The sequence below is a fragment of the Pan paniscus genome, chromosome 20 (genome assembly GCF_029289425.2).
Source record: "Pan paniscus chromosome 20, NHGRI_mPanPan1-v2.0_pri, whole genome shotgun sequence".
Classification (NCBI taxonomy): domain Eukaryota; kingdom Metazoa; phylum Chordata; class Mammalia; order Primates; family Hominidae; genus Pan; species Pan paniscus.
Window position 1 is genome coordinate 46,091,700 of NC_073269.2, and position 20,636 is coordinate 46,112,335.

At 53.4% G+C, this 20,636-nt stretch overlaps 1 protein-coding gene across 4 annotated transcripts in view; it reads right to left on the minus strand.

Annotated features, from left to right (window-relative positions):
* Positions 1 to 394: 394 nt before the first annotated feature.
* Positions 395 to 20,636, minus strand: part of FCGBP (Fc gamma binding protein) — a 106,377-nt gene continuing 86,135 nt past the window's right edge. For 3 of the 4 annotated variants that reach the window (XM_055103614.2, XM_055103615.2, XM_063600265.1), the window contains 11 exons: positions 20,424 to 20,565; positions 16,662 to 16,999; positions 14,859 to 15,432; positions 13,852 to 14,468; positions 12,568 to 13,111; positions 10,391 to 10,962; positions 9,245 to 9,818; positions 7,281 to 7,480; positions 3,781 to 4,164; positions 693 to 964; positions 395 to 568 (listed from right to left, as the gene is read on the minus strand). In XM_055103614.2, the coding sequence (XP_054959589.2) occupies positions 559 to 568; positions 693 to 964; positions 3,781 to 4,164; positions 7,281 to 7,480; positions 9,245 to 9,818; positions 10,391 to 10,962; positions 12,568 to 13,111; positions 13,852 to 14,468; positions 14,859 to 15,432; positions 16,662 to 16,999; positions 20,424 to 20,565 (4,227 nt within the window). In that variant the 3' untranslated portion in view covers positions 395 to 558. The remainder of the gene's footprint in view (positions 569 to 692; positions 965 to 3,780; positions 4,165 to 7,280; positions 7,481 to 9,244; positions 9,819 to 10,390; positions 10,963 to 12,567; positions 13,112 to 13,851; positions 14,469 to 14,858; positions 15,433 to 16,661; positions 17,000 to 20,423; positions 20,566 to 20,636) is intronic. The other variant, XM_063600264.1, reaches the window with a different exon arrangement.

The following is a 20,636-nucleotide window of genomic DNA, read 5'->3' on the forward strand; positions in this document are numbered from 1 at the left end:
ACAGGCACGTGCCACCACGCCCAGCTAATGTTTATATTTTTTGTAGTGATGGGGTCTCACTATGTTGCCCAGGCTGATCTCAAACCCCTAGGCTCAAGCAATCCTCTTGCCCCAGCCTCCCAAAGTGCTGGGATTACAAGCGTGAGCCACCGTGCCTGGCCATTTATCTTCTCATCCATCCACTCTTCTAATCACCTATTGCCTCATCTTCCTAGTTCCCCACACACCATTTTCTCAATTCACCCACCCATCTCTTCATCCACCCATGCAATCATCCATCCATCCTCCCAGCCCCCAGTAAATATTCATCACGTGCCAGATTCCCCAGGCACCTGATACCTGCTGTGCAGGAGGAAAGTCAGGGATGAGAAGGCATGAGACAGACACAATGACATGCAGCTTAGCTTAAGATATTTATTTAATGCTCTCACATTTGGCCTCTGTGACCCAGAAAAGCGGTAGAGCAGGGCAGGAGCACATGATGCATCCTTCAGCCACTGCAACCTCCAGAGGGACCAGGTCTTCTTCAGGAAATCTTCGTTCCTGGTGGATGACTGATCAGCCATAACTGCAAGACACAGACATTTAGCACCTCGGCTTGCAGACTAAACACCCACCCTGACTGCCCTCATCCCATGAGGATCCAGGTGCCTTTGCCCCAAGAAGCCTGGTTTCCATACTATATCCCTCACCATGGGGAGAAGTCCTGCGCTCTCCATTTCTCCATCGCTGGCTTCTCCTGGGAGTCATGCCAATCATTGGTCTGGTCCCCATCGAAGTTTCCACAGGCCCCACACAGTTTCCCAGCATGGTCATCGCTGACAATCACAGCCACCTTCCCATTGGCTCCAAGCCACACCTGGACCCCTGCCTTCTGGCGGACTAGCAGGGAGCCATCAGGTGTACGACTCACGGACACAGATGCTAACTTCTCAGCTGGGAGATCCACTCGGAGACCATTCACCTGGTGGGGGATGCCCAGCAAACACAGAGGTGAGGCCACAGCCACAGAATAGCTGGGTGTTACCAGGATGGAGGATGGAGACCCCAAACAAGATAAGTTCATGGAGCTAAATCAAAGAGGCAGGTGCTGAAAGAGATGAAGACCTGGATGTTTGCACTATTTGGAGCAATGGATACATGAGAAGATAGCTGGAGATCTGGATAGACGGATAAAAGGATGGAGAGTGGAGGGATGGAGAGACGTACCCATGGATCTACACAACACCCCAAAGTCGGTGGGGGAAGCATTTTGTACCAGACAGATAAGCAAACAAACGGACAAACAATCAAACCCCAGGGTCATCCTTATGGTTCTAGTTTTCTTTTTCTTTTCTTTTCTTTTCTTTTTTTTTTAAGATAGGGTTTTGCTTTGTCATCCCAGCTGGAGTGCAGTGGTGCAATCACAGCTCACTGCAGCCCTGACCTCCTAGACTCAATCAATCCTCCCACCTCAGCCTTCTGAGTAGCTGAGACTACAGGACTACAGATGTGTGCCACCACACCAGGCTAATTTTTGTATTTTTTTCTAAAGATAGGGTCTCACTATGTTGTCTAGGCTGGTCTTGAACTCCTGGATTCAGGTGATCTGCCTCGCTCAGCCTGGTTCTAGTTTGCAAAATAAAACAAACTTTGAGCACATCCTGTAAGTTATTGGTTCCCTAACCAAAACAACGTTATCCTTTATTTTTGCAATGCTGATGTCTGAAGATAAGTAATGACTTTAGCAAATATAATAATCATGTGAGAAAATTACTTTTTCTTCATCATAGGCTGCAGATCCAGTAACTTTGTGAGTTTTTCCTTTACATAACTGTTGTCTATGTTAGTTGGTGAATTAACCCTTCTAAAGTTAGATTCCCTAGAGAAACTTCCTTAAAAGACTTGTCTTTTTTTTTTTTTTTTTGTAAATCCTTCTTTTGTTTGTTTGTTTTTTGTTGTTGTTGTTTTGTTTTTTGGTTTTGGTTTTAGTTTTTTTTTTTGAGATAGAGTCTTGCTCTGTCGCCCAGGCTGGAGTGCAATAGCGCGATCTCAGTTCACTGCAACCTCCGCCTCCCGGGTTCAAGTGATTCTCCTGCCTTAGCTGGGACTACAGGCATGTGCCACCATGCTCGGCTAATTTTTGTATTTTTAGTAGTGACAGGGTTTTGCCATGTTGGCCAGGCTGGTCTCTAACTCCTGACTTCAAGTGATCTGCCCACCTCGGCCTCCCAAAGCGCTGGGATTACAGGCATGAGCCACCATGCCCAGCCCTCTAAATGCTTTTGTATCTGAGTTTTCCTCTGCCAGATGATTGGAGAGATAGGTAGATAGATCTGAAAAGACAGATGGGTGGGTGGGTGGGTGGATGGATGGAGGGATGGATGGGTGGATGGGTGGATGGACGGATGGGTGGGTGGATGGAAGAAAGAAGGGAGAAAGACTAGAAGGAAGGAAATAGGAAAAAGAGAAGGGGGTAGAATAGATGCTGGAAGGAAGGAGGGGAAAAGGGAGGATGGGTGTAGTGAAGGACAGATGAAGACTAGTGGATGGAAAGTCTCAGTAGGGTGCAAGCTTTCCAAGTATAACGACTGAGTCCGAGTCATCTCTCTTACCCAGCACATGGCCTGGCACAAAAGGAGCAGGGCTGAGTTTATTCACAAAACCAACCTTTTACTGAGTACCCTCTAGGTGCCATGCCCTGATCTGGGTACTGGGAACAAACTGGTGACCAAGATGGACAGGATCCCTGCCTACCTGCGGCTTATAGTCCAGTGATGAACAAAGATGCTGAGCATCTTCTGGGAGTTTCCTTCTAGGAGTCTGGAATTTTGGTAGGTGGATACCAAAACCCCAGGCACTGAGACTCTATGAATTTCCCTGGCAGATGACATTTCATGTTTCATCACAACTTTGTTGCTGGAGGAATTAAGCACATCCTGTGTGACTCTACCAAGAAAGGACTCTCGGAAGCTTGCACATGATTTCCCCTGGACTTTGTGCGATGCACCTTTTCCCTGTGTCAATTTCACTTCGTATCTTTTCCCTATGATACATCTTAGCCCTAAGTACAACTGTATGCTGAGTCCTGTGAGTCCTAGTGAATCACTGAACCAGGTTATGGGAAACCCTGACACATTATGTGACCCCCCACCCCCAGCCTTGACCAATCACGGAACTTCCTCCCTAAAGTCACAGTGATTGGCTCCAGGGGTGGGCATGTGACCCAAACTGGCTCAGTGAGATATAATCCTGGGTCTTTTATTGAACCATTTTCTGTTAAGGTAGATAAGCTGGTGGGGTGTAGGCCTGGGCAGCTGGGCGGAGGTCGTCTTTACACCTGTAAGTGGAAAGCCTGTTTGAGAACAAAGCTGATTTGGCAAATAGCAAGTCTCAAAGACGGAAGTACAAATTTCTGATAATATTGCCAGGGCACCTAGATCCAGCCATTCCTGAGGCTCTATCCTGGGATTTTCTAGCTACATGGACTAATAAATTCAATTTTGCTTAAGGCAGTTTGAATTTGGTTTTAAGTCACTTGCAACCCATAGAGTCTTGATTCATACTAATGTCAAAACTATTAAGTTACTTGAGTATGTTTTTGCTCCTCTAGAACTCAGCCAGAACAGAGGGACCAAGTTTGAAATATTGAGATAAATACAAATCCAGAGACTAAACCGCAGAGACCTGGATAAAGAAAACAGATCGCAAGACAGAAAGGAAGCCAGGAATGTGGGGACACTGTAATCAGAAGAGCGAAAGCCCAGGGAGACATTCCCTACCCCCTACTCACAAACTTACCCACACACCCTTGTTTGGAGTCAACGTCACAATCCCATCCTGGAAGAAGATGTGGACCTGGCCCACAGCCTCCGTTTTGCCATGGCAGATCTGGACTTCGGCAACTACACGGTACCAGGGGATGGTATTCTGTAGTCCTGGGCAGCGGGAAGAGAGCTCATAGACACCAGGAGAGGTGGTGGCACCATGGGCCCCATCAAAGGTGGTGAGGTTGGCACCCACAGACAGGACACAGAGACCACGGGTGGCCCAGCAGTTCCGGGCTTCAGCCTTGACCTCACATACACGGCCTGGTGGGCAGCCAGCTGCCTGGCATGTCAGGCCGGAGCTTGAGGAACAGGAACAGCGCTCGCTGCAGTCTGAGGTCAGCAGGGAGGAGTTTACCTGTGCACAGAAAGGGGCCAGGTTATGGTGGTGGGATGGATCGCAAAAATGGCCACACTGCTTGAACCCTCTGTATCCATGCAGAGTGACTTTACAGACTCCCATTAAGAAATAGAGTTTATTTCCCCCTCCCTATGAATCTGGGTTGGCCGTAAGACTATATTTAGGTCAATGAAACACAGAAGAAGCAATGTTGTAACAGGTTTAAGCCTAGACCTTAAGAGACCTCACAGCTTCTCTTTCCTTCTCTCTCTCTCACATACACAGAATCCTGCCCAGCCACCATGAGAACAAGCCTGGGCTAGCTCCCTAGAAGATGAGTGACCCCATGGAACATAGATAACTCTTCCAGCTCAGGCCACCCTAGACCAGGCAGCCTTCAGCTGACCCACCAGCTGACTACAGATATTATACATGAGTAAGCCCAGAGGATAGCAGAAGAACCACCCAGCCAAGTCCAGCCTAAACTGCAGTCACAAAATTGCAAACTAAATGAATAATTGTTTTAAGCCACAGCGTTTTGGAGTGATCTGTAACCCAGCAAAAGCTAACTGATACAGGTAAGAAATGAAGAAATGTAATTAACAAAATAAATGCCATCTCTACAATGATGATTTCCACATCTCTAGGCCAGACCTCTCCCATGAAGGCCAGACTCACAAATCCAAGACTTCGGGCACAGGCAGAGGGGTCAGGGCAGAGATGGGGAAGCATAGGGAGCTGAGGGGTTCAGAGGAGGCACCTAACCCAGCCTAGGGGATCAAGGATGGCTTCCAGTAGGCAGTGAGACCTCAAGGAAAGAGCAAAATTTGGCTCCATTTGCAAGCAATGCAAGTTAGTGCTGCATGTTAATGGCTAGCCTCGGGCTGACTTCTCTATGTCACAATTTCTTCATCTGTAAAATGGGGAAAATAGTCATAGTATCTATTGCATAAGATTGTTGTGATTATTAAATGAATTAACATCCAGAACATGGCCGGGAGAGGTGGCTCATCCCTGTAATCCCAGCACTTTAGGAGGCCAAGGCAGGAGGATTGCTTGAGCCCAGGAGTTTGAGACCAGCCTGGACAACATAGCGAGATCCCATTTCTACATAAAAATTAAATAGTTAGCCAGGGATGGCAGTGTGAGCCTGTGGTCCCAGCTACTCAGGAAGCTGAGACAGAAAGATCGCTTGAGCCCAGGAGTTTGAGGCTGTAGTAAGCCGTGATCATGCCACCGCACTCCTGCCTGAAAGACAGAGTGCAATCCTATCTCAATAAATAAAGAAATAAATAATAACACCCATAACAAACATGGTGCATAGTAAGAGCTCAAAAAAAACTATTAACAAGAATAAATCAATTCTTCAATTTAATTCATATTATTAAACAATTATTAGCTGGGCTACCTATTTGCACTGTTGTAAACTGCTATTTCTTTTTTTTTCTTTTTGACATGGAGTCTCGGTCTGTTGCTCACGCTACAGTGCTGTGGCACAATCTCGGCTCGCTGCAACTTCCACTTCCTGGGTTCAAGGGATTCTCCTGCCTCAGCCTCCCGAGTAGCTAGGACTACAGGTGTCCACCACCACACCCAGCTAATTTTTGTATTTTTAGTAGAGACGGGGTTTCACCATATTGGCCAGGCTGGTCTCAAACTCCTGACTTTTTGATCCGCCCGCCTTGGCCTCCTAAAGTGCTGGGATTACAGGTGTGAGCCACTGCACCCCGCTGTAAACTGCTCTTTCTTTTTACTGAGTGCGATGAACATGCAGGGCAAGGCCCAGTGCTCAGTGGGTATCTTTCCTGTATAATCGGGCCTGATCCTCAGACACCTATGGTACAAAGATGGTGATTAGTCCCATTTTACAGGTGAAGAAAATGCAGTTCAAGGAGGGGCCAAATGATGCCCCCGCCCCAAGATATCAGGTCCTAATCCCTGTAATGAGTAAATGTCACCTTATATGGGAAAAGTGTGTTTGCAGATGTGATTGAATTAAGGATCTGAAGATGGAAAATTTCTCCTGGATTATCTGAGTGAGCCTTAGATGCAATCACGTGTATCCTTATAAGAGGGAAGCAGAGGGAGATGTTATGACACACTCAGAAGAGGAGGCAGAGGTTGGCGTGATGTGGCCACAACGAAGGAAAACCTGCAGCAACCAGCAACTGGAAGAGGCAACGAACAGATTTTCCCCTAGATTTCTTTTTTCTTTTCTTTTCTTTTCTTTTTTTTTTTTTTTTTTTGACATGGAGTCTCGGTCTGTCACCCAGGCTGGAGTGTAGTGGCGCCATCTCGGCTCACTGCCACCTCCGCCTCCTGGGTTCAAGTGATTCTCCTGCCTCAGCCTCCTGAGTAGCTGGGATTACAGGCACGCACCACCATGCCCGGCTAATTTTTGTATTTTCAGTACAGACAGGGTTTCACCATGGTGGTCAGGCTGGTCTTGAACTTCTGACCTCGTGATCCGCCCGCCTCAGTCTCCCAAAGTGCTGGGATTACAGGTGTGAGCCACCGTGCGTGGCTCTTTTCCTTTTTTCTTTAGAGGTAAGGTCTTGCTCTGTCACCCAGGCTGGAGTGCGGCAGCGTGATCATAGCTCACTGCAGCCTCCAACTCCTGGGCTCACGCCATTGTCCCACCTCAGCCTCTTGAGTAGCTGGGACTATAGGTGTGCACCACCATGCCCAGCTAATTAAAAAAACAATTGTAGAGATGGGGTCTCATTATGTTGCCCAAGCTGGTTTTGAATTCCTGGGCTCAAGTGATCCTCCTGCCTTGGCCTCCCAAAGGGCTGGGACTGCAAGTATGAGCCACTGGGCATGGCCTCCCCTAGATTTCTCTGGAGGGAGTGCCACCTTGCCAACACCTTGATGTCAGCCCAGTATTCCTGATTTCTGACTTTTGGCCTTCAGAACTGTGGGAGAATGAATTTCTCCTGTTTAAGCTACCATGTCTGTGGTAATTGGTTACAGAAGCTGCAGGAGACTAATAGGGGGAGGTTGCTTGCATCAAGTCACACAGCTGGGATATGGTGGTACCTCCTCTGTCCCCAGCCTTGAAGAGGTCAGCACAGAATCTCTGGGTCTCTCTCAAGCTCTTCTACCCTCTCTGCCCACCTCAAGCCCCTACTCACCGGCAAGTATCGGCCATTATGGGTGCAGCCACAATCTTGGACAGGGATGCAGACACCCTGGGAAAGCAGGAAGCGGTCGTCGCACTCACAGCCCTCAAAACAGCGGGTGGTGCAGCCCGTGAGGCCGGAGAGAGCCGCACAGGAGCCCTGGCAGGTGCGAGTGCAGATGGAGTAGTGGCTGTGGGCGGGGCACTGGAGCGCTGCAGAGAGAGGAGGCAGGGCTGAGTCACACCTCCAAAGGGTCCTGGATAACCAATGGGGCCTACTGCACACCCAGCCCTCTTTTAGGCGGTGCTGAGGACACAAATATTGAGAAAAGTCTCAATCCCAGTCCTACAGAGCTCACTTCCAGTGGGACAGACAGGAAGAGCCCAAAGTAAACATGCTGCATCAGGGAGTGTAGACAGAGAGGTCAGGGTCAGGGTGGGGAGGCACAGGCAGAGGGGTCAGGGCCAGGGTGGGGAGGCACAGGCAGAGGGGTCAGGGCAGGCATGAGGGGGCAAAGGCAGAGGGGTCAGGGCCAGGGTAGGGGGCTACAGACAGAAGGGTCAGGGCTGGGATGGGGAGGCACAGGCAGAGGGGTCAGGGCCAGGGTAGGGGGCTACAGACAGAAGGGTCAGGGCTGGGATGGGGAGGGCACAGACAGAGGGTTGAGGGCCAGGGTAGGGGGCACAGGCAGAGGGGTCAGGACCAGGGTCGGGGGCACAGGCAAAGAGGTCGGGGCCAGAGTGGGGGCACACAGGCAGAGGGGTCAGCGCCAGGATGGGGAGGGCACAGACAGAGGGTTGAGGGCTGGGGTTGGGGGCACAAGCAAAGGGGTCAGGGCTGGGGTGGGGGGGCAAAGGCAGAGGGGTCAGGGCCGGGATGGGGAGGGCACACACAGAGGGTTGAGGGCCGGGGTAGGGGGCACAGGCAGAGGGGTCAGGGCCGGGTAGGGGGCACAGGCAGAGGGGTCAGGGCCAGGGTGTGGGGGGCACAGGCAAAGGGGTCAGGGCTGGGATAGGGGGGCACAGGCAGAGGGGTCAGAGTTGGGACAGGGGCTATATGGACCCAAGGGAAGTATCTGTGGTAAGTCCCTGGTCTCTGGCTAAGCAATTGGTGGAGGTGTGGCTGTTCTGCAATGCCCACCAGGTTTGGGGAAGGAGCATTAGGCTGGGGGTGAAATGCTGATTTTATCTGGGAACACAGCAGGTAAGAGGGACGGTAAGGACACCCAGGGGAAGGTGTCCTGGACACCCTAACAATTACCACAGACTTTGTAGCTTAAACAGGGGAAATTCATTCTCCCACAGTTCTGAAGGCCAGAAGTCAGAAATCAGGATCACTGGGCTGACAGTCAGGAGAGAGTTCAGGGCTTGAGACAGACAGACCAGGTCCATGGTCAACAATGAGAACAAATCTAAGGCCGCGGGTGTGGACGACCGCCCTGGGTATAGGTCCTGCCCAGGGGAGACCTGGCTCTGACCTGGAGCCGAAGGGGCCATTGCTTTTTCCTGAGAGTCTCTGGTGATGTCCCTCCCATGGGGAATTGAATGAGAGGTACACTCCTAGTTTAGGGGGGTGTTTAATAGCCTGCAGCCTTGTCTTGGGGGGACCTGAGGGGATATGGTCTTGTCGGGGGTAGAAGGAGGGTCTGTGTGAGCCACAGATCTCCCAACCCATCCAACTCTCCCTTTCAGGTCACTGCAGAAAGAGTCCAGAATAGAGCACTAGGGAAGAAGAGAATTTGAGGTTTGAGGAGAGTGGGCCCGGACAGGAGGCTGAGAAGGAACAGTCAGAGGGATAGCAGGGAAGCCAGTGGACTACGCCGCGGGAGAAGGAGTTGTGTGGGTGTGGGGTGGGAGGGGGTGGGGAGGGAGCGCTTTTACAGGGAGAAACCACTCCGACATGCAAATAGAAGGAATGGGCCAGGAGGGGCCCCTACACCTGGTCTAGAGTCCTGCGAAGGACCCACGGACACTCACGGCAGAAGCTGTCTGTCCTCCAGGGCTTCACGGCCACGCCAGCGGCCTGACAGGCCGCCGTGTAGGCTGCCAGGCTGCGGCACAGGAAGGCTTTGTCACCCTTTTGCGCGCACAGGTCGTATACGCATTGGCGGAAGTACTCAGAGGGACTCAGCACCGCCTGGCAGGTCGCGAAGGGGCCCTGGGGGTTCCGGAGCTGCCCGCAGGCCTCGTTGCTCTCATAGGGTGCAGTCTCCTCTGCCAAGCACACCGGGCAGCCTTGGGGCCCGCAGCCCTCGCCACAGCCCTTGGAGGAGCCGGGCGCCCGCCATGCAGCCCCAAAGGTCTCCACACTGGACGCTGCCGAGCCATTGGGCAGGACAAAGTCATCACTCCAGTTGCCATTGAAGTTCCCACAGAGGCCACAGAGCCGTCCACGGAAGGGGCTGGGGATGGACATGAGGAGGTGGGCATCGCCATCAAAGAGAAGCCGCAGCCCCTTGGTCGTCTGCAGAACCATGTTTCGGCCCTCGGCGGTCACCCGCACGCGGCCCACAGCCACAGGCAGGGCCACAGCCTCGCCGTCCACGGTGACCTGGGTGGAAGGGTCGGGTAGGTCAGGAACTCACAGAACCACAGGCAAGGCTGTCCTGTCCCACTCCCAGGCCAGAGCTGCATCTCCCTCAGTCCCATTAACATCAGGTCATGTTTCCCTTAAACTTCTTGGGCCTCAGGCCTGGCGTGGTGACTCACACCTGTAATCCCAGCACTTTGGGAGTCCCAGACAGGTGGATCACTTGAGCCCAGGAGTTCGAGACCAGCCTGGCCATGACAGCAAGACCTCATCTCTACCAAAAATAAAAAATTAGCTAGGCATGGGGGGCGGAGGTGGGAGGATTGCTTTAGCCCAGCAGGTTGAGCCTGCAGTGAGCTGTGATCACGCCAATACACTCCAGCCTGGGTGACAGAACAAGACCCTGTCACAAAACAACACAAAAATCTCCCACGGTGGGACCATTCACCAGACCTTCCAGGGTAGGGACCAGAGTTCCCATGTTAGAGGAATGTCCCTCTCATACCTACAGGGTGGGGTTGTGTCTCCCTCAGAACCCCCTAGATGGGGCTGTGTTGCCTTCAGACCCCCAGGGCAGGCTCACATGGACTCACCTGCTGCCCCTGAGCTAGGCTCACAACCTGGCCAGTCACAGTAACCAGGAGGCGTTGGAGATCTCCAGCTGCATTCTTCTCAAGCACGATGGAAAAGTCCTCGTCCCCAGGCTTTGGGTGGCAGACTTGGGCCAAGACATAGGAGCAGGAGCCATGCAGGTCGTAGACACGGCCATCAAGGGTGATGTAGTGGATGCCCCCGTTGGCCAGGCAGCGGCCACAGCCTGTGGCATGACAGGCCTGGACACCATCCTCTAACCGGCACTCCTCATGGGGCCCACAGGCTGCGCCCTCCTGGCAGGTGACATGGCCACCTGGCCCACACTCACAGCGCCGCTCACACTCAGGGCCCGGGTAGAAGACTTCGCCCAGTGGGTAGTAGCGGCCATCATGGAGGCAGCCACACTGGCCCACGGGTACGCAGGTGTCACCACTGAGCACGAAGCCAGCATCACAGACACAGCCTTCACGGCAGGCCGACTCACAGCCCTCGGGTGCCGAGAGGCTCGGACAGCTCACAGGGCAGGAGTCACCGCAGAGCTCGTAGTGGCTGTGGGCAGGGCACTGCAAGGCTGTGGGGACAAGGTGGGCATGAGCCAGGTAGGTGTTCGAGTCGGGGTCTGGGGAGGTCCTGAGTGGGAAAACTGCTCAGGCCAACTTGAGTGTCTCTGTGTATGCACATGTGATCCAGGACATCTAACTGGGGGACTCAGTGTGGGACCTGGAATGGGAGGGGACATGCCCTGGTCTCTCTGACCAGGTTATGTGTTAGCCTGACCTAATATTTCTGAAGATCAAATGACTCTGCTTGCCTGATTTTTATTTATTTATTTATTTATTTTTTATTTATTTATTTTTTTGAGACAGGGTCTCACTCTATCTCACCCAGGCTGGAGTGCAGAGGCGCGCTTACTGCAGCCTCCACCTCCTGGGCTCAAGCGATCATCCTGCCTCAGCCCCCCGAGTATCTGGGACTACAGGCATGAGCCACCACATCTGGCTAATTTATTAGTAGTTTTCTGTAGAGATGGGGTCTCACTATGTAATTCAGTCTTACCTGGGTGAAATGGATCACTTATATGTGTTTGGGATATTCAAGATCAGAACAGACGATGTTTATCTCAGGGTGTGAATGTGACTGGGGTATGGGGCCACATGTATCTCAGGGTATGACTCTGCCTGAGGGCACCCAGCTGTGGGTGTCTGACCTGGAGCATCTCCCAGAGTCCTTCTGACATGGTCTGTCTCAGGGTGTGCCTGGGTAAAGTTGGCAGGATACAAGTGACCAGGAGACCTTGCCTGAAGGGAACCACCTAGGACTATCTAATCATGCATCTGTGTGGATCTGCCCAGGGCTATGTAAGAGTCCTGATTCTATCTGAGTGTATCTAACCAGTTAGTCTCAGTACAAAATCTGAGCAGATACCACTGAAGGTATGTGACTTATTCTATGTGACTAGGTGTATTTCAGTGTGTGCAACAGACCAAGAGCCTCTGACCAGCTGAAACTCACTAGGTCTTCCTAACCAGGGGTACCTTGCTGTGTGACTGAGGCAGGGTCAGCCATCCCAATCTACATGCCTTGGATATCTGAGAGCATGGATCACCAATCCCCAACAGTGTCCTGGACCCCAGGTTTCTGACTAGGTGTTTCTTTTCTTTTTTTCTTTCTTTCTTTTTTTTTTTTTGAGGTGGTGTCTCACTCTGTTGCCCAGGCTGGAATGCAGTGTCACATCATGGCTCACTGCCACCTCTGCCTCCTGGGTTCAAGTGCCTCAGCCTCCTGATTAGCTGGGATTACAGGTGCCCAGCACCACGCCCAGATAAATTTTGTATTTTTAGTAGGGATGGGGATTTCACCATGTTGACCGGGCTAGTCTCAACTTCCTGACCTCAGGTGATCCACCTGCCTCGGCCTCCCAAAGTGCTGGGATTACAGGCGTGAGCCACCACGCCCACACTCTGACTAGGTGTTTCTAACTCTCTCTCACTGCAGTACCTTTCTTGGGGCATTTCAGTGTGTGAGTGCCAAGGTGTTTCCTGACAGGAGATACCAAGCTCAGAGGAAGGAAAGTGGCCCCTGAGCCCCATGGAGGAGGAAGGGGCTGCTGTCCTACAGTCCAGGGAAGGACAGGGAGAGACCCGACCATGTGGACCATGCATGGAGCAGTACTCACGACAGAAGTCCGGCCGCCTCCACTCGCGGAGCTGGGCCCCAGCGGCCTGACAGGCTGCCACGTAGGTGGCCACTGCAGGACAGAGGCCTCCAGGATGGCCCTGAACTTGGCAGGCGTCCAGCAAGCAGCCCTGGAAGTACTGCGCGGGCGGCACAAGGCCGTGGCAGGGCGCCAGCGGGCCGTCGGTGGCGGAGATCACGCCGCACGCGTCCGGGCCGCCGAAGGACTCCTGCTGCTCTGGGGTGCACGGCGACGGGCATGGCTTGGACACACATTCCCCGCAGCCCTGGGCGCCGCCCACCTGCCATCCCGCGGGCTTCCCGCCCACAGCCTTCAGGTCGTCTGCGGGGTCCTGGTTGTAGTTCCCGCATAAGCCACAGAGAGAGCCCGCGTACGCCGCCGGCACGCGCAGGCGCACGAAGCTGTCCCCATCGAAAGCCAGCGAGAGCCCTGAGGTTGTGGTCACCACCACGTCGGTGCCGCTCAGGTGTGCGTGCAGGAGCGAGTCCAGCTGGAAAGGCAGAGCCACGAACACGCCGTCGACCTGCGGGCGGGGGGTGGCGGCGGGGTGATGGGGCGCGGTGAGTGGAGAAAACACGGGTTTGAATCCTGGCCCCACCACCTACTAGCTGTGGGACCCAGAGCATGTCACCTCCCCTCTGAAAATAATAATGAGCATCTATAGGCCGGACGTGGTGGCAAAGCCTGCAATCCCAGTACTTTGTAAGGACGAGATGGGAGGATCACTTGAGGTCAGAAGTTCAGACCCGCCTCGGCAACATAGTGAGACCCCCATCTCTACAAAAAAAATGAAAAATTAGCCAGCGTGGTGGCGTGCGCCTTTAGTCCCAGCCACTTGGGAGGCGGAGGCCAAGGCGAGAGGATGGATTGAGCCCAGCAGTTCCAGGCTACAGTGAGCCCTAATCCTGTCACTGCACTCCAGCCTGGGCAACAGAGTCAGGCTAAGAAAAAAAAGAAAGAAAGAAAAGCAAGAAAGAAAAACACAAAAGAAAAAACAAAGAGCCTCTATAGGCTCATGTCACTGACTCCTCATCCTTCTCAAAAACAGGTACTTTTCTTAGACCAGTTTACAGAGGAATACACTAGGCTCAGAGAGGAAGAAGCCGCTGTGCCAAGCCATCAGGCTCCTAGGCCTACACTCTGACCCTTCCATCATGCCCCAGCTAAGCTGTGAAAGGTGCCCAGGGGAATGGTGAAGCCCTTACCATCTCAGGCAACCCCAGAGCTGGCACTTGCTCCTGTCTGGCCCACAGCCCTCCTCACCTGTAGCTTCCGGGGCCAGCGGGCACTCAGTGTCAGGCTGTGGTTGTAGATTTGCAGGGTGACACTGCGGGTGTAGCTGACAGCCTGGCTGCCCCGGTGCTCATTGGCTACAGTAACAGTGAAGTTCTCAGCCCCCAAGGGTGGTCCGTGGCAGGGTGCACTCAGCAGGTACTCGCAGGTGCCTTGGAAATCGAATCGGTGCCCATCCAGAGTGACGTAATGGGGGTCACCCCACGCCTGGCACTCAGCTGTGCTGACGGGCTGGCAGCCGTGCTGGCCGGATGGCAGGAGGCCACACACTTCACCCAGCCCACAGCTGGCAGGTGTGCAGACCAGCGAGCCATCCCCAGGCCCACAGCGGCACCTCTGGGAGCAGGTGCCATCAGCCCAAAACTCACTGCCCGCCTCGTGGTAGGTGCCATTGGCCCAGCAGCCGCAGCCATTGTTGAGGGAAACACAGCGGTCAGCACTTAGCACGAAACCCGCGTCGCACTGGCAGCCTTCCACACAGGGACCCTCGCATACGGCTGGGGTCGTAAGGGGTGCAGGGGATGGACAGCTGGCCGGGCAGGGTGGGCCACAGACCTCATAGTGGCTGTTTTCTGGGCAGGTGATCTCTGTGGGCAGACGAAGGAGCAGGAAGGAGAGAAATAGAGAGAAGGATGTTAGGGGTGGGGTCCCAGGACAGGGTGGGAGGAGACAGAGATACTAGGGAGCAGACAGAAAAAGGGAGAGACAGAAAACAAGACACAGAGAGAGGACACAGAGAAAGAAATGGGAGAGAGTGAGACACCAGGAGACCCAAGCAGAAACTGAGGGAGCTAGAGAATGAGAAACAGACAGATAGACACAAGCAAAGCGAGGCCCAGAGATGAGCACCAAGAGACAGAGAGACAAACAGAGAGAAAAGAAAACAAAGAGACCCAGAAGGACCAGAGTGAAACCAAACCAGCCCCGAAGAGATGGGACCCCGCCCCCCGCCCCGCCTCTGCTCCCCCAACACTCACCACAGCCAACCTGTGCCCGCCAGTCTTCGATGACAATCCCAGCGGCCTGGCAGGCGGCCACGTAGGAAGCCAGTGCCTTGCAAAGAATGTCATGGTCCCCACCACCCATGCAGACGTCCAGAACACAGCCCTTGAAGAAGCTCTCAGGTGGCACATGAGCATGGCAGGTGGTGAAGGGGCCCCCTGTGCCAGGGGCCAGGGGTCCGCAGAAGCCAGGGCCCTCGTACTGCTCCAACCGGTCCTCAGGGCACGTTGGGCAGGACCCCCGACATTCGTCCCAACACAGTGGGTCCCAGCCTGGGGCTCGCCAGCTGCCGCCCCAGATGGGTATGGAGGGAGCCAGTGTGCCATTAGGGAAGACCTGGTCATTGTTGGGGTTGCGGTCCATGTTACCGCAGAGCCCGCACACTGCGCCATGATAGCTGCTGGGCAGCGTCACGTCTACCCGCCAGTTCCAGTCATAGCTCACTTGCAGTCCAAAGTCAGCCACCAGCAGTGCCTTCGATGCACCCTGGGTCACTGAAATCCGCCCGTCGGCCACGGAGACAGGCAAGGCTGTGAGCACACCGTTCACCTGGGGGATGGAAGGAAGGCAAATGGGTCACTGGAGGTTTTACAGCCCCAGCTCTGGCCCTCTGCCTCCCTCTCTCTCATCCCACCGGGGGCTGGGAGAGGCCAAGGCCTTTCCCCGATAGTTGGATTGTCATCTGACACACTGTGGACAGTTGTTCTAGCCCAGGTCTTGGGGAATGAAACCTCACTTTACTTTTTCTAGATCTTCTCCCTTGATCTCTATCTCCCTCCTCTGTCTCTCTGTCTCTCTGTCTATCTCTCCCTCCTCTTCCCTTTCTCCCTCCTACCCTCATTCTCTGTGTGTCTCTTCCACTCACTCACCATCATTTATCCAGTGCCTACTCTGTTCCATCCCTCATTTTCTCTCTGTGAGCTACCATTAAGCTCTATCTCCATTTCCCTGGGCAGAAAGGATAGCCCATCTGTCTCCTCTGATCTCCCTACATATCTCCCTATATTTCTTTCTTTCTTTCTTTCTTTTTTTTGAGACAGATCCTCACTCTGTCACCCAGGCTGTAGTACAGTGTGGAAATCTTGGCTCTTGTAACCTCCACCTCCCAGGTTCAAGTGATTCTCCTGCCTCAGTTTCCAGAGTAGCTGGGATTACAGTAGCACCACCACACCCAGCTAATTTTTGTATTTTTAGTAGAGATGGGGGTTTCACCATATTGGCCAGGCTGGTCTCGAACTACTAACCTCAGGTGATCCACTCGCCTCAGCCTCCCAGAGTGCTGGGATTACAGGCGTAAGCCACCGCACCTGGCCCGATCTCCCTGTATTTCTCTCTGTGTCCTGGACTCTGGGCCTCTCACTTGTTCCCTCACAGACACTCAAACGACTGTTCACCTGGACTAGACTCTGAACTCAGCATGTGACATGCACCGCCTTGCTGTGGAGGAGGCCCTGATACGATGCCCACTTCACAGATGAGGAAACTGAGGCCTACCAAGTGAACTGCCCAGCATCACATAGCTCATAAGGAGGAGAGGCTGGATTGAAACCCAGGTCTATAAAAAAGGCAAATGCTGAGGTCCATGTTAAAGCCCTTTGCAAGGGGCTAGGCTCATTTAATTCCCAGTAACAGGGTGATATTTTTGCTGCAATTATTCTTTTTGTTGACAGTTTGTTTCAGGCCCAGGTGAAGACAAAGAGCCTTGAGCTGCTAACTATGGTCGTCAGCATCCCTCCTGCCCTCCTGGGGACCTCAGGGGACCATCCTGCCACACATACCCGGACTTTGCCGATCTCATCCTTGTGGATGGAGATGTTGGTGCCGAGGGCAGCCACGGTGACGACTCTCACGTAGGACACAGCAGGGTTGCCCCGGTTCTCGTTCTTGGTGGTGACGGTGAAGGGTGTCAGGCCCTGGGTGCTGACCCCCGGGCAGCCAGTTGTTGCCAGCACATAGTTACAGGTGCCCTGGAAGTCAAACTTCCGGCCATCGAAGGAGTGGTAGTGTGGGTCGCCCCACAGCCAGCACGTGGCCTCATAGTTGGGCAGGCACACGCCCTGGCCACCCTGCTCCTTGCATGTCTCCTGTGGCCGGCATGTCACGCCGTGGCACGGGTCTGCGGACAGAAGAGGGAGGAGGACCTTGAGGGGCTGCCCATTGTAAAGCATGGCCACTCCCTCCACATCTACCCCAGTCTGTGCCAGGGATCTGAGGGTTACTGCAGGCAAGACCACATTCCAGAGTCCTCATGTCTAGCACCCACTTCCTATAGTTTGCTTTTATATTTTCTTTTGTTTTATTGGTTTTTTGAGATGGAGTCTTTCTCTGTCACCCAGGCTGGAGAGCAATGGTGCAATCTCGGCACACTGCAATCTCTGCCTCCTGGGCTCCAGTGATTCTCCTGACTCAGCCTCCTGAGTGGCTGGGATTATAGGTGCCCACCAGCATGCTTGGCTGATTTTTGTATTTTTAGTAGAGACAGGATTTCACCATGTTGGCCAGGCTGGTTTCGGGCTTCTGACGTCAAGTGGTCAGCCAACCTTGGCCTCCCAGAGTGTTGGAATTACAGGCATGAGCCATGATATCCAGCCTGCTATTTTCAAGACCAGCCCCTGGGAGTCCCACACATCTGACACTGAGGCCCCATGGTGGACTGTGTCTAAGTCTCGGCTGTCAAAGGTCCCATACCTGAGACCTGGGCCCCAGAGGTCTGTACAGCCAAGACCCAGTACCTAGAGTTCCCCTGCCTCTGAGACTGAGGCCCTGCCATTTGCTGTGTGAGACTGAGATCCTGGAGTCCACGCACCTAAGACCAAGGCAAAAACCAAGGCTCTGGGTCTGTTTAAGGTGCACTTTCCATGCTGCCCTTGCTTGAGATTTCACCCTGTTCTTGTATTTTAAGTTTTATAGGAACCTCACCCTCTTCACTTACATAGGCTACGGCTGCTTTCACACCACAGTGGCAGAGTGAGTAGTTGTGATCCAGAAGGTATAGCCTGCTAGCTTAAACATTTACCATCTAGCCCTTTAGAGAAAAGGTGCACTTGACCCCAGTTGAGATCTGTGCCCCAGGGGTCCTTGTGTCTGCGATGCCAGCCCTGAGAGCATTCACGTCTGAGATCCCAGCCCCAGGGTTCTCTGTGTTCAAGACCTGGGCCCCAGGCCAGGTGTGGTGGCTCAGGCCTGTAATCCCAGCACTTTAAGAGGCTGAGGTGGGAGGATCGCTTGAGCCCTGGAGTTTGAGACCAGCCTGGGCAACATAGTAAGATCCCATTTCTACAGAAAGATTAATAAATTAGCCAGGCATGGTGGTGTGTGCCTGTAGTCCCCCACTAGTCGGGAGGCTGAGGCGGGAGGATTGTTTGAGCCCAGGAAATCGAGGCTGCAGTAAGCTACACTACACTCTAGCCTGGGCCACGGAGTGAGACCTTAGCTCAAAAAAAAAAAAAAAAAAAAAAAAAGATCTAGGCCTCAGGGTCCCCCATGCCTGAGACCTCAGCCCCCTGGACGTCTCCACATTTGAGAGAAATTGGTCTCCAATTTCTCTAGGTCCTGGAGGCCTCTGTGCCCAAGACTAGGGCCCTGGGGTGATCTTCTGGCAAGAGCCCAGCGCCAGGGTCTCAGCAGGATTTGAAATGTTTGAGACCCTAACTAGCTAAGTCTCATGGGCTGGGCTCCCTCAGTGCAAGACTCCATCCCTGAGGGTTGCTGTATTCAAGACAGTACCCTTGAGCGTGTCTCACTGCTGAGGCCCTGTCCTGGAGGGTTTCTGTGTCCGAGACCCTGTTCGTACAGTTACTACATCTGTGACCCCAGCTTGCGGAACCCCTGTGTGGGAGAGGCCAGCCTTCAAACGTCTCCTTCCTCCTGTGTCCATTATCTATGTACCGCCTCTCAGCTTCAAATACACCCACGGAGTTAAGCTTTGTCAACAGAGGGCGCTGGAGAGTCACTGCAGGAGGGAGGGGCTCCTGGTCTGGCTTCTAGCCAGTTTGGCCCTTCCAGCTCTGGCCAGGGTTTGGGGCCACATTCAGCGAGTGCCACTGGCCCCAGCTGGTTTCCCAGGGAGCGGTTTCCTTCTTGCCAAGTCCAGCCTGCAGAAACCTCTGTGCCACCCAGTGGGCTACAGCTGCAGTGAGACTGGACTCAGCCTTGGGGCTGATTCTCCCCTCCTTGAAGAGGAGGGGCCAATGTCTCCCTTCCTTGAGGCCTCTACCTTAGCCCTAGAGTGAGGGCTACTTCCTATATCTGCTTTGGTGGTATTCTTTAGTGTTCTCTTTATCGTTTCTATTTCTATTTACTTATTTGTTTGTTTGTTTGTAAAGAGATAAGGTATTGCTGTCTTGCCTAGGCTGGAGGGCAGTGGTGCAATCATAGGTCACTGAAGCATCCAACTACTGGGCTCAAGTGATCCTCCCAACTCAGCCTCCTGAATAGCTGGGACCACAGGCATGCATCACCAGGCCTGGCTAATTTTAAATTTTTTGTGGAGTCAGCGGTCTCGCTATGTTGCCCAGGCTGGTCTCGAACTCCTGACCTCAAGTGATCCTCCCAAAGTGCTGGGTGTGTGAGCCACCGCACCAGGCCCTCTTTACCCTTTAATAGTTAATCTCCTATTAATAAGTAAATGATTGTTTAATTAAACTTTCCTCATTCAAATGGCTGTGTGCTTTCTGTCTCTCAACTGGATGCTGAGCGATATAACCCCCATTCCTGTGAGTCCCTGTTATCCTGCTCATCAGCCCTTAGGGTCTCAACCCCTACCCCTTGGTGCTGGAGCTCCTATTCTCTCATCCTTGTGGGGAGGAGGGTTCTCTGCTCTTCACCCTAAGAAATGAGCACTGGCGGTAGTAGCTCTGTGTCCCACATTTAGTCTGGGGGGGTTCCCACATCGGAGACTATACTCCTAGAAATCCTGATCTTCCACTTGAGATGGGTCCCCATATCCAATGTCCTGCCTTGGTGGGGTCTCTGTGCCTGAGACTCAGAACTCTGCTCGCTGTCCCTGCCCCTGGGATCCCAGTCTCTCCCCTGCCCTTTGGTGCTAGTGTCTGAACCCCACACCTAATCCCACACATCAGTGTTCTACTCACGATGGCCCCCTAGGCTGCTGCTCCTGTATTCTAAAGTCTTATAGGAGCCTGACCTCTTCACTTACATAGTCTACTGCTGCTTTCATGCCACAGTGGCAGAGTGAGTAGCTGGAACGAGACCATGCACCCTGCAAGCTTAAATATTTGCCATGCAGCACATTAGAGCAATGGCGCGCCCATCCCTGCCTTATAACGAGGGTCTCTGACATCCACTCTGAGAAACCTCTGAGGGTCTCCACAGCCTGGATTTTCCCTAAGGGTCCCTACCTCCCAAAGTAGGTGGCCCTGGCCCTGTGAAACCTGGCCTAGGGGTCCCAGGTCTGCGACCTCAATCATTAGTCCTGTGCACCTCCCACCATGGACACCCCAGTCACACCACCCTCAGCTCCAGAGTCCCCATCCTCCATCCCTAGTCCCATCAGCCCCAGTCCCAGCCCAGCCCAGCACCTTTGTTGACGCAGCTCAGGATGCCTCCGGAGGGCTGGCACACCTGCCCCGGCTTGCAGCTGTGTTCCTGGCACACCACGCCTTTACCTGCATGGCACGTGCACTGCTGCCGACAGTCGTCAATGAGGACTGTCTGCTCCGGCTGTGGGGAGAGAGGGAATGGCCATCAGGGGCACCACGGGTGGGAGCCGACTCACATCTCTGGTGTTCTGG